This window comes from Psittacula echo (genome assembly GCF_963264785.1).
Source record: "Psittacula echo genome assembly, chromosome: 4".
Taxonomy (NCBI): domain Eukaryota; kingdom Metazoa; phylum Chordata; class Aves; order Psittaciformes; family Psittacidae; genus Psittacula; species Psittacula echo.
Window position 1 is genome coordinate 3,924,061 of NC_137738.1, and position 17,484 is coordinate 3,941,544.

The window sequence follows — 17,484 nt, forward strand, 5'->3', positions numbered from 1 at the left end:
CTTTATTTCTTCTGATTTGACACCTGCAGGCCACCATGCATAATCTTCCAAACTCTTCCAACAGTTACTTTCATTTAAAAATAAGCATGATCTCTTAACGCAATTTCTGCCTGTTTCCATTTTTAAATGCATGTAAGTGTTAGCTATAGGAAGTGTTGTTTATTTCAAATCATTTATGTGATCACATCTGCATGTTTCCCTCATCACCTATATGTCACTATTGTGATTTTGCTTTGTTGCGGCTCTGATTGCCTTGTCCTGATGACGTGCAGTTCCCTCACTGCTGCCTTACAGTGGTAGGTACAGCAGTTGTTTACAAGACCACCATTTGTTCTGTCTTAATGCACCAGTAGTAACTGAGATGAGCAACAAGTGGCTTAATGAGAGTACCAGAGATTGGTATTCTTGTGGATATGAATATTACTTTATGGATTGAGACTTTTTCTGTGGAATGTCTTATCTTTCCATACTCTTAAGTGTTTTCTAATGCTCAAAATGCTTGCTCTTTCAGGGCACGGATGCTTTCATTAACACTTCAAAAACACAAGTGGAAACTCTGGAAGAAGTTTATACCACCATGGCTTTGGGCCTCTGGAACAACATGGTGAGCAGTACCACAGACACTGTTGCTTACTGGACTTAGTATGGATGCCTGGTAGCAGCTTCACGCTAGCCAGGCTTTGAGTAGCAAATAGCCAGGGGAACAGAAAATATAGGAAAGAAACACCCCATGAATGCTATCCTAAGCTGTGCAGGGAGACTGATCTTGAATAACACTAAATGCCTTACGCTCCCAAGACAAATCTCTTGCTGTTTTGTGGCTGCTACTTACTACGAAGAGCTTTTTAGAAAGGTTTCCAAAGTAGCCCTTTGGGAAGTCTCATGGAGTAAAGGAACTGTGACAAACTCTTCTTTTGCTAGTTTAACCGCTGTGACAGGGCAGCACAGTGACAAGTGAGGCTCATTCTAACCTGAAATTATAGTGATAATACTCTTTTATATACTCTGTCCTGTATCCATTCCACTGCCTTTACTAACAAGTCTCTTAATATTGCCTCCTTCTTAACCATCATGCCTCAGCTGCTGTTGCTCATAGCAAAAAGGTGATAGAAAGCCTTGAGGAACTCCTGTTACCTCCTCAAGAGTCGGGTGTCCTACCCAGCTGAGGAAAGCAAATAAACAGTGCCTTCTAAAGGGTGGGAGATGGTGTTTGAAAGGACCAGGGGCACTCCAACTCTCCACTCGACCTTGAACGCAATGACCAAATTTGTAGGAGGCTGTTTCTTTTGCCCACCTGAGCTGCTGACACACAGCACTTCTGTGTGTCACTGAGTGGATGCATATGCAGCTGCAGGGATTTGAATTTTAAAATTGATAGTGGGGGCAAGTGAAGAAACAGGAGTTGCTTTTCCATATGACTGGGACAGAAAAGCGGGTGCGTGGTTTTAGGTTCACCAGAGCCATTTAAGTTAGATTGAAGATATAGGACTTTTCTTGCTTGTCTTGCAGTCCAGGTCTTAATAAGGTTTTCATTTGAGAGCATGTAGTATTCCTATGTCTGTCCAAATTATCTTAAGGATGAAATAAAAAAGGCTATACTGTAACTGCCTTTTAGTGAACCACATTTAAAAATACATCCATGCAGATTGGTATGTTCTTGTTTCGTTTGTTGCTAAGTCTGGCAGTAGTAATGCTACCGTAGCCTTGATCATTTAAAGAAACAGGATTTTCAGGAGAAGCTTTTATTCAACCCAATAATATTGCTAGAAAAATCATGCAGTCACTTTAATAAAAGATCATAGACTGGTTTGGGCTGGAATTGACTTTAAATTTCATCTAGTTGCAACCCCCTGCCACAGACAATGACATCTTCCACTAGACCGGGTTAATCCAAGCCCCATCCAGCCTGGCCTTGAACACTGCCAGGGATGGGGCAGCCACAGCTTCTCTGGGCTACCTGTTCCAGTGTCTCACCAACCTCACAGTGAAGAATTTCTTCTTAATACCTTATCTAAATCTCCCCTCTTTCAGTTTAAAGCTATTGCCCTTTGTCTTACCCCTAGATATCCTTGTAAAATGCTCCTGTCCAGAAAGGTCTCCCTGGAGCCTTCTCCAGGCTGAACAACCCCAACTCTCTCAGCCTGTCTTCATAGAAAAGGTGTTCCAGCCCTTTGATCATCTTTGTGGCCTCCTCTGGACTTGCTGAAGCAGGTCCACATCACACTTGTGTTGGGGCTCCAGAGCTGTACACAGGATTTCAGGTGTGGTTTCATAAGAGTGGAGTAGAGGGGAAGAATCACCTCCTCTGACCTGCTGGTCACACTCCTGTATCTGTGCTTGGGATTGCCCTGACCCAGCTGCAGGACCTTGCACTTGGCCTTGTTGAAGTTCATGAAGTTCATACAGGCCAACTTCTAAAGCCTGTAAGGTCCCTCTTGATGGCATCCCTTTCCTCTAGCATGTCAACTGCACCACACAGCTTGGTGTCATCGGCAGACTTGCTGAGGGTGCACTCAATCCCATGCCATGCCATCAACAAAGATGTTGAGCAGCATCTGTCCCAATACTGACCCCTGAGGAACACCAGTTGTCACCAGTGTCCACTTGGACATTGAGCTGTTGACCACAACTCTCTGAGTTTGACCAACCAGCCAATTCCTTATCCACTGAGTGGTCCACTTGTTAAATCCATGCCTCTCCAGTTTAGAGACAAGGATATCATGCAGGACAGTGTCAAATGCTTTGCACAAGTCCTGTTAGATGAGGCCAGTCACTCTTCCCTTGTTCACCAGTGTTGTAATCCCATTGTAGAAAGCCATCCAATCTGTCAGGCATTATTTGCCCTTTCTGAAGCCATGTTGGCTGTCAGCAATCACCTCCTTATTTTCCATGTGCCTTAACATAATTTCCCCAAGGATCTGCTCCATGACCTTGCAGAACATTGAGGTGAGATTTTATCTTTTAATCAAAGTTAGTAGGAATTTGGTTAGTTAGTAGGAACCAGAGTTAAAAATTGATCAGCTGTTGAAGCTTTAGCCTTGAAATAACCATGCTGCATTCAGATATCTCCTTTTTTGTTATCTGTGACATTCCTCATGATGATGTCAAAGTTCCTACATCCATTCCTCTATCATAAAACAGATGTCGTACTAAGATACATGTTGTCTTTTTTATCTTTCTTTTGCCTTAGTCCCACTTGGCAATTAGTTTTGCTAGTCAAAAGAGCAAAGCAAACACTCAAAGTCAGATTCCTGAAGTGTGAATTTAATATTCTCTCTGGTTCTGGCAGTTCCCTGTAAAGAAACTGAGTTACCTTATCTGCTCATGAGTCAGTGTCACCATCAGTGTTGGAGATATTTACCTAGATCATAAAATTACCATCACCTACACGTGATTTGTAAGATACAAAAAAGCAGTGGCATATCCCTGTCAGATAATAAATTAAAGCCAGTTTGGAGCAAGCCACACAAAGTATGAGCATACAATTTGCTGTGAAAAGCAGCACTTCACATCTGCTTAGCATGGTTTTTCCAGCAGCAAATTATTAAGATTAAATGCTGAATATGTTTTATGCAGAAAATGGATGCTTCCAACTGGAGAAAGGAGCACCGTGCCACCAGTTTGCCAGTCCATTTCATGCCTCTCCAGCAGGAATTGCTGGGGGACAACTGAACCAAATTTGTTGGATTCTGAGATCCATCTAACTGCGGCAATAGAGCAGCCTGAACTAATGTATTTTCTAGGGCTTACCAAAGCTGACCTCCAGCTTTGAGTAATGTCCTTTTTTTTTTTTTTTTTAATCAGAATTCATGTACTTCTATGGGCTTTGCATTCATTTTTTTTTCCAAGTCTATACTATATCTCTATGGCCTCTTACTGTCCAGCTTTTTAGATTTCAATTTATGCAGAATCCAATACTAGGCATCTTGAATATCCTTTACATGGAGTATCATCCCCAGTGTGAAACAGGTATATTGCCTCCTCCAAATCCAGGCTTTGCATCATGGGAGAGGGCCAGGATTTGTCTTCTGAAGTTTAATAACTCATGCAGACATAGTCAGCTCGGCACTGATTTCTCTTTCTTGCCCTCTCAAATTCTGACACTTATTTTGCAACAAATTCTTCCTGTCCTTTCAGATTATACTTTATTTGCATCTTCTGCTAGCAATGGAGTCTTCCTCTCTCCCTCTGCTTCTTTTTATGTCCCAAACCTATTTATGCATAGACTTTATTTTGCCTCCTGGCCTCTGTCCTTGAGAATCTTGTTCTTTGGTGTGTTGCCACTATTCTTGCCACTTTAAATGCTAAGAGCATTTTGTTGGAACAGCAGAGGTGAAAAACTATCAGCAAAATAAAGTGGTACTTTTAAAGATGAATGCATTAGGGCTGGACAGCATTCTGGAACATCTACTGTAGATCATGCTTTGCCTAGAAATGTTGGACCAGATGATGCTTGAGGTCTCTTCCAACTTGGTATTCTATGACCGATTCTATGATTCACCTCTGTTTTTCTGCCTCCTCTTTGATTTATGAAATTTTCCTAATGCAGCTGGCAATCACCAGGAAGGCACTTCTCTGGGCTGGTTCTTTGTCTCCCTGTGATGGTATTCTGCCATGCTGCAAAAGCAGACGACATGAAAGATGCTTTCAGTGTAAAAAGCACTGGCAGGTGTCCTTACTTGGTAAAGGTCACTCTAGTTCTTCTAGGAAGCCTAACTAATAGTTTATGCTGACTGCTTTAAAAACAAAACCAACCAACCCACAATGCAGTATTTTGGAACTGAAAGAAAAGCAAGATCAAGCCTTGCCAAGCAGCAAACACAGCAGAAAGAGGTGCCTTCAGAGAACTTCCTTCCTCCTCCTGTCTGCCAGGCTGCCCTTACCTTGTTCTGAGGCTTTGGACAAGCCTTTTTCTTGAAATTATTACCTGCTTATTGGCCAAAGGGCAAAACCTTGAAAATCTAGTGGCAATTGGCAGTAGGGCTGCACTTCATTCTGACTGAGAATTAGCTGAGCTAGCAAGTGCTAAGGACTTGTGCTAGGCATGGCTGGATATTTTACTGAAATGTTACTAGCTAGCTGGGAGCAAATCAATTCTTAGGCTAAGCACATCACAGAACAGTCAGCTAAATGACATTGAGTAGTTAAATGACATTGGGTAGATGGGAAAAGCTGAGAGAGGTTGGTTGTTTACTTTGACAGCCTTGAATATCTGCCACAGAGCCTAATTGATTAATTTTGGCGATTGCCTACAATTTTATCTCTGGAAATACATCCAGGAGCAAAGCTTTCATGTGTGTTAAGAATTTAGTCAAGAAGCTCTTGCTTTTGTGCTTGGCATTCTTTTGTGTAACAGAAGCCCTATCCCACAACCAAGATGGAAACTGAAACCGGGCAAGAACCTGAATAGGAACAGCCCCTGTGCTCCTTTTCTGCATTCAGGGGTTTATACTGACTTAGCAACTGCTACAGCACCAGAGCAGACATGCACACTAGTTTGCCTACACGACCAATGTGCTAGAATTCAGGGAACGTTTTGGGTGACCACAATGCAGACTTGGTGCTCAATTTCCTGAGCAGGACCTTGCAGCATTACTGCATGGGAGCTGTGTGTCTTTGCTGGAAGAACAGTGTCTCTGAGCCATCTGGAATTAATTGCCTCCTGGGGAAATTCATTCTCATCACCCAACTCCCAATAACGTACAAGTGTCTAATACTTGTCTGAAATTCATTCCTAGCCAAGAAACACCACTGTTGTCCCATGTCCTGTGGGATGGTTCTGTGCTGGAAGCAAAATACATTCTTTTAAGAATGTCATTAAGTAGCTATGTTGTTTTGTCCTAGGAGGATAGGAAAGTACCAGCTCCCAGTGTATCTTTTCTCTAAGCTTCATTATTCTGAGTGTTTCAGCGACATTCCTTTTATTCCTATCTCTCTCAAAAAAGCACAGAGTGTTTCTTCAAGTGCTTCTTTCAAAGAATATCAACTCTATAAACCTCTTCTTTATTTCTCTGAGTTTTCCCATTATCTTCATTGATGAAGCAACCGGACCAGAATATAACACCCCTGCTCAGAATGTATTGGTGACATTAAGCCTGCTATTGTTGTATTTTCTAGTCTCTTCAATCCCGTTTCTTTAGTCTGCTGCTTCTGGTGCAAGCTGAGCAGATGTTCACTGAGCAATCTAAACCAGTGGCCGGCTCCTTTGGGTGTGATTGCTATTTAATCAGCCCCCAGCAAGGTGCCTAAACAGGTGAAGTGATTCTTTGTGCTGTCAGTATTGAACCATTCCATAATTTTTCATTAACAACAATCCCCTCTCCATCTTGTTAGAAAGCAGCCAACAAATGCAAATATTATCAACCCTTTACGCAGAGTTAGGGTCACCTTTTGATGTTGTCTAAGATGTATGAAAATGTAGATAAGGTGGGATAAATTAGCAAGGTTTTCATTGCATGGGCTACAGCCACCATAGGATCTGTGTGTGACTATATGTCACATATGTGTTATACCTCATGTTTCTGACTTTGCTGCAAAATGAACTTGCAGCAGCAGGAGTACTTAAAGATAGTGTTCATAAGACAGAGGGAAAGAAGATAGTGCAACATGAACGTATCACCAAATGGAAGACTCTTAGTTTTGTATTAGGGATTTTGTACTTTCTGCTTCTGAGGTAAAGCAATGTGGACTTACCCAAGCTTTCAGTGTATAATCTTGAGTCTAAACTTCATTTTCTAAGGAGTTTCAGTAATACTGTTTTTACTTCAGATTTTCAGTCTACTCGAAGTTGCTTTTCCTCCCACTCAAAATCTTCTATGTTTCTTTATACTCTCATGTGAAAACTCTATAAACTCCCAAGTGTGCCTTTCTTAAGCATTTGTGAGCACGGTTTCACTGCTTGCGAGAAGACAAAAAATGTGGTGGGTAGGTCCTGGGAGGATGGGCAGATTGCTGTTGTTACCGGGCAGCTGAGCTGTGGCAACCCACCCTTTGCTTTGTCATACCCAGCCCAGGTGGGAAGTAAAACTGGCTTGCAAATGGCAGTAAAGTTTAAGCTGTGTACCATAAGGCAGGGGGAGGTGGAACTAATCATGAGGATGGTTTAAGCTTTGCTTATCTAGAGCTTGTCTGCAGTTACTATGGTTGAGCTGATAAATAGCAACTTGACTGCAAGTAATTGAATATTGTAGTATCAGATCTATGCCTTGTGGGAAAAAAAAACTTACAGGATTGGCGTTCCCAAGAGCAGAGTTAATGGGTGGATGGTTGTTTTACTTATGATGGGATGACAGTCTAATCATGTGAGAGGCCTTGTCTTCAATTCCTTACTTTATAGGTATTCATGTGGTATGTTATACATAAATATTTATCATTAGCAAAACAAGTTTTAAACATATATATGGGCATGCTGGAAAAAATCCAGGTACTAGAGCCTTTGGGTTGCTGCTGCTCTCACTTCCTTCCCCCACCTCCCATACACAGAGTGTGTGCAATTCCTCTGTGCTCTCCTTTTCCAGATGAAGCCAGTTGGACAGAAGCAACCTTATGGTGTCACAAAAACGCTTCAGGTTCAGTGTCCGTCTCAGGTAAAAGGGTTTCCTTATTACTGCAAGATTTTATTTACTCTTTAGAGAATTTCCAGGTTTTCAAATAGTGTTGTCATTTTCTGAAACTGTTGGGAACATGCACTTGGCCAAGGCACTGCACTGTTAAAAATTCAGTGTTCTTAAAGTTCATTGACACAGAGTCTTAATTTCAGGGTTTTATCTTTATGAAATAAAAAGATTTGACAAAATTTAGTTCAATCATCTTACTGTGTCAGGTTTTTTTATTCAAAGCATAACTAGCTAACCTGAATTTGTTAATTGCAGATCAGAGGTGTGTCAGCAATAAAACTAAGTCCATGTATTTTTATATAATTTGGCTTTTCTGTGATTTGACTTTGTCTGCTGTCAGGTTTAACGATTTTGGCCCCTGGAGCTGTCAGTAGAGCCGTAATATCTTCAGGCTCTGAGCATCTTTGGTTCGAAGAACAGGTTCTTGAATGCTTTTGCATTTAAGCTCTGACTTCAATAATTTGATAGTGATAAAATATTACTGGCAACCAAAGGCCTCACTGAGCAGCAATTAAAACATCAAAGAAATTCAATTATCTGTTTTGTTTGATGTTAGGTTTAAGGCAAGAGGTGGTGCTGTGCCTAGAGCATAGCAGGGATTAATTTTCAGGTCTAACCTGGTTTACTTCACTAGTGCAGTGTCATTCAAAAATTAATACTGTAAAGATTTTCTCCCCTTGGAAAATCTAGCCAGAAGCGGATTGTGTTTCCACTAACATTTCCACTCTCTTCACTCTGCAGGAAAATCCATATTTGTTCACATACAGAAATAGTAACTACTCATCCTCCCCGGAGACATTAAACACCAAAGAAACATTTCAGGTATAGTAGGACTGTTTGTTTGCATCACATGGACTGAGTCTATTCCAGAGAGTAGGGCAGGTGGGAGAGAGTGTGTTGTAGCCTGATTGAACAGTGCTACCTGGGAAAACTAAATACAGAACTCCAGCTCTTTATTTCCATGCTTGACTAAGTAATCAGATGTTTAATAGCACATTTTCCCCTTGGTGGGTTTTGTAGAGTGTAATTTAAGGTGAACGTGTCCAGCCAGCCAGCCTAAAGTACATCTTACCTTCACAGTTAAGAATCTTTTTTAAACATCTGGATAACAATGTTAATTTCCCTGGGTTAAGCAGAGAGTGAAAATGGGGCCATTTAGCCCTACCGTGGAGGAAACTAGATCAGATCAGTCTCACACCACTGTGTGAGTCTGAATTCGCCTCGTTTACACCATAGTGAAAATGAAGAACAATGGAATTTTCAGTTTTCTTTTTTTTGTGAGATGGCTGCAAATGAGATGTGTGGAGATCCACAGCCGTGCTCTCTTTTTTGTCATGGTACTCTGATTCTGAGCAGAACTTGGTGCTCCCAAGCAGCTACCAAGGGAGGTGATAATGCTCATTTTCATGTCCCAGAACATAGTGTCTAGACTACATCTGCACACAAAATTGCCTGTATATCATTGGAATAGTAATGCACGTTTCTCTTCTCATTTTAATGTTACCATCTGTTTTGTTAGTTACTCAGGGTGTATATACCTCTGCATGTGGCAATGGTACCTACCACCCTGATTTTCAGTAGTAGCTATGGTGTAGGAGGTGAGAAGCAACACTGCATTATGTTTGTGGGTTTTGGGTTTTGGTTGGTTTTATGAAAAAATATAAACCCAAAATGAAGCAATGGTATAAGACACGCAAGTGTCTGTTACCTAGGCAAGTTAGTCTACCTAAAGAGTTCTGTAGAAACATCTGGAACAAGCACGTGTCCTTGAGTCTTAGGCAATGGTCTGCTGTGGTCTACTGATGTTCAGCTTTCACTAACAGTAGACCTTGGGGATGTTTCCATTAGTAGGCTGCAATCCAAAAAAGCCAGAAGGTCAAATCCCTGGCTGCACACAGAGAGCTGCATGTGGAGAAGGCAGGCTCAGAGTCTGCTGACAAAGGTACAGTTTAGTGCTGGTGCATTCCAGGGATATTCAAACACCTTCTCACAAAGAGATGTGAGCTCACCTTGCTTGGAGTATGGGAGTACAGAATTGATGCCCAGCTGAACACAGCCATGGGACAGAGTCTGAAATAACTGGCCCTACACGTAGGCAACAACTGCATTGCACTGATACGGCCATGCGACTTCTGAGGAGTCTGAGCTTGTGTCTGTCTTCAAAGGGCACTTGTAGGCATGGCCTGAGGACAGGGTGAGCTGGGTAGAGGTATACAAAGCATGTGGGACATTTGTTAATCTAATGCTATGAGACGTAAATCACTTATCATGACCACAGTGTAGTGAGTCTGATGTGTGCTCTGTCTTTGCAGGAGAGAACTTACGGAACAAATATTCCTTGCTTAGTCCAGGGTCCCTCTGATACAGTTCCAGTTTCAGGTACGCCCCTATGCAATTGTATTGTAGAGCTACTTCATTTAATGGTAGAAAGGGAAGACGAACTGGGTTCAGTTAGGAAAGGTACACTTTTACTTGAAGCAATGCACTGTATTGACTGTGGCTTTGTTCCTTTTTGGAACAACATAAGTAGTTGTATAGCAAGACGCACATTCTCCCTCAAGGATGGTGAAAGCTTGTGCAACTGCACCTTCCATGTACAAACAAAATGACAGTGGAAAAGATAGGAGGTAGTTGGGTTCATTCTTCAGTTCAGGGGTGGAAAAACTGTATGTATGGAATGGGGGCTTTTCTCAGTCTGGGGTGCAAAAAGCCACGTGGAATTTTGTCACTAGGTGGGATTCGTTTTCCCTCAGAAGATGTGATTGTCCCCAAATTTTCACCCTGTGTTAGCACAGAGGCTGTGCCTGCTTTTTAGTCATTTTCATCAGTTAAAAGGTATTCGAGTAAGCACAGATGCAAGACTGAAATCTACTGCCTCCCTTGTCGCTGTAGGTAGTACCCACCTATAGTACCAAGAATCATTTTTGATTTGATGCTTTTCATGTCTGCAATTCTGAGCTGATGCTGTCATGAATGCTAAAATACTGTCTTTGCAATGCTAGCCAACACAATTCGAAGTTTTCTGTCTTTCCTCTTTTCCTTACACTACCTTTATTTTTTATGTGTTAGTTCATAATTTGAGACCAGCAGATATTCGGGTGATTGCTGCCCTGGGAGATTCTCTCACAGTAAGTAAAGATCACTGGATAACCATCATTAAGTAATGAAAAAGCATTTCTGAATTTCTAACACTAGAAATAGAATGCCTACAGTTACACCCTATTGAGCTAAGCACATTTGTCACATAATCTTTTCTACGCTCCACCTTGACTGACTAGTCACAAGACTAACCTGAGCGCACAGTTCCCATTTAAAGTCCACAAGAGTGTCACACAAGCAAGAGCTGCAAGAACAGATTGTGCAGCAGCAAACCCAGCCTGCTGGAGTGGACTTGCAGCAATTGCTTTTCTTTATTGGTTTTAGGCAGCTCCCAAGGTATTGGCTTTCAAAGCCATAAGTAAGCAGCGTAAATAGGAAAGCAAAATCTGCAGATAATTGTGTGTGTGTGTATGTATATATGATAAATCTGTATATATGATATCAAAGCCTATAAAGCCGTGTCCATTTATACTAACTAAATACTGGGGTAAAATTACAATATAACATTAGGTGTGTCAAGTGTAACTTATCTTGAGAACTTTTTTTGGCACTGTTCCTGGAACTCTGTAAACTCACCACCTGTAAACTGGCTGTGATTCTTCAATCAGTGACGACCATTTCACTGCTCATATCACAGTTCATGTTTCTCGTGTGTTCTGTGCTGATTACCACATTAAATCCTTGTAGACTTCTTTCTTAGGGAAACTGGGGGAAGGAAGGAATAAAATCACTGTAGCGCTTTTTAATGAGGAGCATTATAACAAATTATTCATTCAGGACCATTGCTATCTTATTTATTCTTCATGTAAATTCAGGATATAAATATTTGGAACATTCTCAACCGTTTTTTCCCCTGCTTAATCTAATGAAGAAGTTGATAGAAGAGGGTAATTCACTGGCTCAGAGTTAAAATACCCTCAGCCCTTGATCCTCATGAGAACAAGGATCTGGTTTATTTTGGGAGCATGATGTAGCTTGCTTCATTAATGTACCCTTCAATTATTTTCACTAAGATCAGTCAGAGAACTAGTTACTGTAGCAATGTTTATTTTCTGAAGGTGAACTCCTCTTCTGCTTCCAGGCAGCTAATGGGGCAGCATCCAAACCTTATGATGTCCTGGATGTCCTGACTCAATACCGAGGTCTTTCTTGGAGGTGAGTCCCAAAAATTTCCACCACCTCAGTCCACCCCAGAGGGAAGAGAATCCATTTTCTTGGGTTTTGATATATATAGTTGTTTCTGTAGCACGTGAGGACTTGTGGAGAGTGAATCTGACTTTAAGTTTTGCATGGAGGCACATGGTTGTGTATTACTCATGATAAAGAAAATATTCAAACTAGTGGCTATGTAGAGTGCAATGTAGCATGGCTGGAATAGACCTAGATACTCAAATGAAATAGGGCCCTTATTAAGATGATCTCTTGTCCTCTCGTGGTTTAGCTAATGTAAAGGAGACTTGTAGATCCCAGCACCATTGTATCACTTGTGTATTCTGCGTTTCTCTCCCTGCTCTTTGTGTATCCTGTCTGCCCTTCCACATTGTGGGCCACGCCACCCATTTGCTACATTTAAAATCAGTGGTCTACAGGAAGTCTAAACAGGATCTTTATTTACTGCTGTTGTTTCTTATGCAGTACCTGTTTCCTTCACCGTTTTCCAGTATTGCTTGCATCATGCAGAACAATTGATCAGTACAAACTTTTACGTATGCAGGATTCTATTACACATGTCAAACAGCCACTCTGAAGAAAGGCCATCACATTCACTTGTTATTCTGCATTTATATGATTTAATACCAAACCTGTTAGGCTGATTTTCTGTTCATCATTTCTTACTGCAGCTACAAGAAATTTAAACAGGTACTAGAGCACTTCAAAATATTCTATTCCAAATTAAAGGGATACTATAGAGGTGTTCAACTTTTTGTATTTTGATCTTCCACAATAATCTACTGAGATTTTGGAGGAAAAAGTATCCTAACATTTTCTACAACATGAAGGAGAGTAAAGAGCACGCAGACATATGGTGAATTTTAACAGTCTAGTAGTATTCTTCCAGTTGAGTGAAATGGGGAGGCGAAAGGTATGGAGTTAGTTAGCACTTTGAAATATATGCTTTTAGAACTTGTTGTTATGGATACGAAGGGTTTGTTAACTAAAAATGGCAGTAATAAATATTTTACTGGGGACAATAATAGCAAAGATGGCAGCTTTTCAAAATTCTCATTTCTTTCAGCTAGGTTTGAACATCTGCCAAACCACGCAAGAATTGAAAGGGCAGCTAGTGTACAGGGCTTTTAATTATGATTATTATGGTTATGACAGAGTCTCTGATTTTGTGACCCCTTTGGTATGCACACAAACAGCTTGCTTTGATTTAGTACAACCACCACAAAATGTGCTGTGTACACGTGTAGAAACCCCAAAAGGGGGAGCTCTCTTACTTAGTCCACTGTCTTACCAAGTCCATCGTATCTTGGAACACTTTTTTTCTTGCTCTTTCTTTTTAACAGTGTTGGAGGAAATGAAAACATAACCACGGTCACGACACTAGCAAGTAAGTGCTTTTTTCCATAAACTTGATAAATGTCTGGAGCTGTTTATCAAAACAGCTGTTGTTATAAAAGAAGGCATAAAGAAAGATTTAAAATTTATAGCATGACAGAACCAATCCCTTTGTATTCAATGCCCAGTGCTGAGTAAAAGTTGCATAACAACCAGGCTGTAATTTTCTGTGCATGACTTAACTATGTATTTTGTAATTCCAAGGCGTTTGGTTGTTTCAGTGTTCTTCTGTCGGTTATAGTTCTGTTCAAAATGTGCTGGCGATAGATGAATCAAAGATCTCAGATCATAGCCTAAAGAAACTATTTTAACTGTATGGGAAAGTTGTTTTAGGCAGGAGAAGAATCACATTACAAGATCAGATTTTACATGCTTTTTAGAGGTCAGGGCATCAGATCTGGGTGTTTGCAAGGCTGGTTTGTAACCTAAGATGTAGAAGGGATTCTTGGGTCTTTGGAGTTAATACATCTGGGGAGATCAGGCTAAAGGATTTAATTCCAGTCTATCTGCAGTTAGAGTATGATGGCATGGGAGCCTCCTGCCTGAGCGTAGTGTTACTTAGCCTCGCTTACCAGGCAAAATAGCATTACTAGCCAGGATGATTGTGTAAGGTCATGAGATATTTGAATTCATGAAATTCAGAAATCTTGAAGTCAAAAAAATAGTTGTATGGTGATGAAACTCCACGTTTATTATACTTAAAAGTTAATTTTTTGATAGGATCTCTCAAAGCTTTTCAATGGTCTTTTACTAAGATTTAATCTTTAGACCTCATTCTCTACCTGCTGCAGTAAGCAACATTTCAGGGTGCTGTCTTTTTCTGCAGATATTCTTCGTGAGTTCAACCCATCCTTGATAGGGTATTCCACTGGCACTGGAAGGGAGACTACAGATAACGCTGCACTCAACCAAGCTGTGGCAGGGAATTGTGCTGAGTAAGAGGAAAACTCTAAATTTTAATAGAAAGTGATTTTTCTTTAAAATTCAGGTCTAACTAAAAAAGGGCCCATAACCTGGACTTTGTCAGGAGCATAATAAAAGGCTGCTAGGCAGACCCAAAAATATTTCATTAGCCCAACTCTAGCACGAAGGCCAAGAAATGTGATTGTTTCCAACCTATGCAAAATTAGCTGCAAAAAACAATGCTTTCTCTAGGATCCTCAACCAAGAAGCCCAAAGCACTTTACAAGCAGTACTCAAAAAGACTCACATCTGTATTGTGAGGCAGAGAAAAATATCACTGTTTCATAAGAGGTATATTCAAAGCCTCTTGTCAAGAGTTTGTGTACAGGAACTAAGAGGAAATTGTGGATTGCTTATGGTCACTCTGTGGTAGAGCTGGGAATTAAGTAGGGACCACTATTCTCTGTCTTCAGTGAAAGTCATATCATATATCTTTCTCTCAGAACCACTTCTTATAAGACATCTCAGTGGCTTGAGGCCATGTAATAACATTGATACATGCATGGGTGCTTCAGTGACCAATAGCATCTGCCTGAAGCTGGAAAGGAACAAAATGCATTTATTTTGTGGTGGCACAGTGCATTTTCCATATAGCTTGTAAAAGTGTAACTATGCAGCATTTGCAAAGTGGTCGACTGCCTGTTGGATGCTAGTTGTTTTCTCTTTTTTTTTTCCACCACTGTCTCAAAATATAGCCTTTTTGGGGTATCATAGCTTTCCTCCAATGACAATTGGACTTTCCCAGTTTTTTTTACCCATTATGTGAGGGATGTCCATTCATCAGCTTTCCTCTTTGCTTTGCTCTCTATGCAGGATTCTGTTTTCATTTTTATTATTTGATTTCTTAGGACTTTGTTTTTCTGTTATTTTTAGGGATGTTCCTGCGCAGGTTAGAAGGCTGGTGGACCGCATGAAGAATGATACTGTGAGTTTAACATGTCGTTAATATCTTTAGAATGAAGTTACTTTGACAGCATTAGTTTCTGACAGATGCCAACAGTGGATGCCAAACATGAAAGCTGCAGCAGTGTACAGTGTAATATTCCCCAGTGCAGGCTGAGTCAGCACAGAATAGTCCATAGCTTTGTCTTAAATAACACCATGTGATAGCTACTATCAAACCCAGATAATTGTAATCTTCTTATAATTTTTACGACAAGTGGCTTGTAAATTCCCTGCTGACATTTCCCCTCCCAAGCTGTGTCACTGTGTAAGATGACAGAACTTCACTTCTGCTAGGATTTGCCTCTGGTACTATTAATTATCTTGTAAGTGCACGGGTTTTCCAGCAATAATGATACATGCGAGGGTGTTGAGGGAAAGCTTTTTAAGCGGCAAATCATGGGCAGTGAACATGTGAAATGAGGAAAAGACTTGTTTTGTTTTCTTAAAAACAATTTAGTCCCTTCTTGAGTCATCAACTGATTTTTGACTTGCACATTTGTTGTTAGGAATTATTTGATTTATGTTCTGTAAAACACACATTAGGCTGAGGATCACTTGCATGTTTTTCACCTCAACTGGTGTTTTGAATGTTTGCTATTTGTAATTTGACAAATGCGCTATGCAATCAGTGACCTGTTACATTATTTGTCTTTGTGCATTTGGAAAGCAGCCAAAAGGCCTTCAAGATAACTCTGTGTGCATGTCTGGTATAAGTACTCTGGTAAATATTCATACTGGCAAAAATATTTGCAGTACCTTCTTTTTTGGTTCACTTTCTCATAAACAAGATTTCACTCTGTATCTTAAATGAGATTAAAAGGATTAGCTACTAACAATGAAGCAGTTGGAGGGTTTTAATTCAAACCATTCAAGGCTTATAAGTACTACTATTCTTATGTTGTGTCGCATCTATTGGTTTGGAAACACCACACAACAGAAATGAATGCAAATACCTTTTATTTAATTAATGAACTTCTTTCTGACTAGAAAGTCTCTTCATATTAAAGATCATGTAAAGATCTTTTTTTTTTCTTTTTTTTGCTCTTTTTAAAAGACCTGGTTAGTGCAGGAGGAAAAGAAATTTTTTCCTCTCTTGATTTAGATAAGTACATTTTGAGACCAGCCTACTGAACAGTGTGTTTACTAGTTGGAATATGTTGCCTTCTGTCTCTGAAGATAGATGTTTTTAAACCACTTGAGGCTGATGTATTATTGCTGCTTTTCTTAGTGGTGTTCTGCACTGAAACAGAAGTGTTAAGAATACCAAGTACATCTACTACATTGTACTGAGCATATCTGAAACTTTCCTCAAAGCTAAGAAGGTGTGTGTTTAGTATAGCGTAATTACCCTGCATTAGCTATCCCTCTGCAAAATCCTTTCAGAGGAAAAAGTGCTATTTTTTACTGGTATTCTTAGATAGAGTTAATATTGCCCCTCTATTCTTTGCAGCTTGTCTCACAGCAAGACTGAAACATACCGCCCTCCAGGGTTTTCCAGCAAGATAGCTGCATTATTTATAACACATTAAAAGATATACCATCATTTTTGCAACGAAGATATATTCTTAGAACTGCACGAAATGTCACTCAATGTCTGCACATGATATTATTAAGAAAAGCATCCAGATGGATTTTGAGCAATAGGTTTTGGAAGCAAACAATTTTGCATGGTGCTACTGATATTGTAAACCTCATTAAGATTGTAGCAGTTTCTACATCTTCAGTCGTGCCTACAAATTCATTTTGTTGTGGATGCAGAGAAAGCCATAGCTGGGTACCCTGAGAAATGTTAAATTTGTGTTTATTTATGTTGCCTGCCACTCTCTCCTTTTTTTTTTTTTTTTTTTTTTTTTTTTTTTTTCATTTTTTATTTTTTATTAATAACTTTCATTCATTCTCCTTCTGTGTGCAGAGAATAAATTTTCAGACTGACTGGAAGCTCATAACACTTTTCATAGGAGGAAATGACCTGTGCAAGTTCTGCAGGAACCCAGTAAGTCCCCTGCTGCCTACAGTGTGAAGTGGGCCAGCCTGGGCACAGGGTCTCTATGCATTGCGTTGAGTGAGAGGTCAGAACTCAGTGGGTGAGACCAAAATAAGCTAGGTCTTATTTGCACAGCTCTGGAATGTAACTGTACTGAGACCTTCAGGTTGTTCAACCTGATGTTACGATAAATGAAGTGATATCTTTAGAATAAACTACATAATTGTCCCTACTTTGTTCTGCTATTAACTAAGATGGCTTTCTATTATCTAGTTACTTTGCCACCTGTAGATAAAAGGTCAAGGGTTTTTG

At 40.2% G+C, this 17,484-nt stretch overlaps 1 protein-coding gene across 1 annotated transcript in view; it reads left to right on the forward strand.

The window, feature by feature from the left end:
- Nucleotides 1–17,484, forward strand: part of PLB1 (phospholipase B1) — a gene marked incomplete at both ends in the record, with an annotated part of 75,899 nt that overhangs the window by 12,887 nt on the left and 45,528 nt on the right. The window contains 10 exons of the mRNA XM_080614996.1: nucleotides 512–604; nucleotides 7,518–7,586; nucleotides 8,358–8,438; nucleotides 9,929–9,995; nucleotides 10,686–10,744; nucleotides 11,797–11,870; nucleotides 13,229–13,272; nucleotides 14,107–14,215; nucleotides 15,117–15,168; nucleotides 17,101–17,181. Of these exons, the coding sequence (XP_080471122.1) occupies nucleotides 512–604; nucleotides 7,518–7,586; nucleotides 8,358–8,438; nucleotides 9,929–9,995; nucleotides 10,686–10,744; nucleotides 11,797–11,870; nucleotides 13,229–13,272; nucleotides 14,107–14,215; nucleotides 15,117–15,168; nucleotides 17,101–17,181 (729 nt within the window). The remainder of the gene's footprint in view (nucleotides 1–511; nucleotides 605–7,517; nucleotides 7,587–8,357; nucleotides 8,439–9,928; nucleotides 9,996–10,685; nucleotides 10,745–11,796; nucleotides 11,871–13,228; nucleotides 13,273–14,106; nucleotides 14,216–15,116; nucleotides 15,169–17,100; nucleotides 17,182–17,484) is intronic.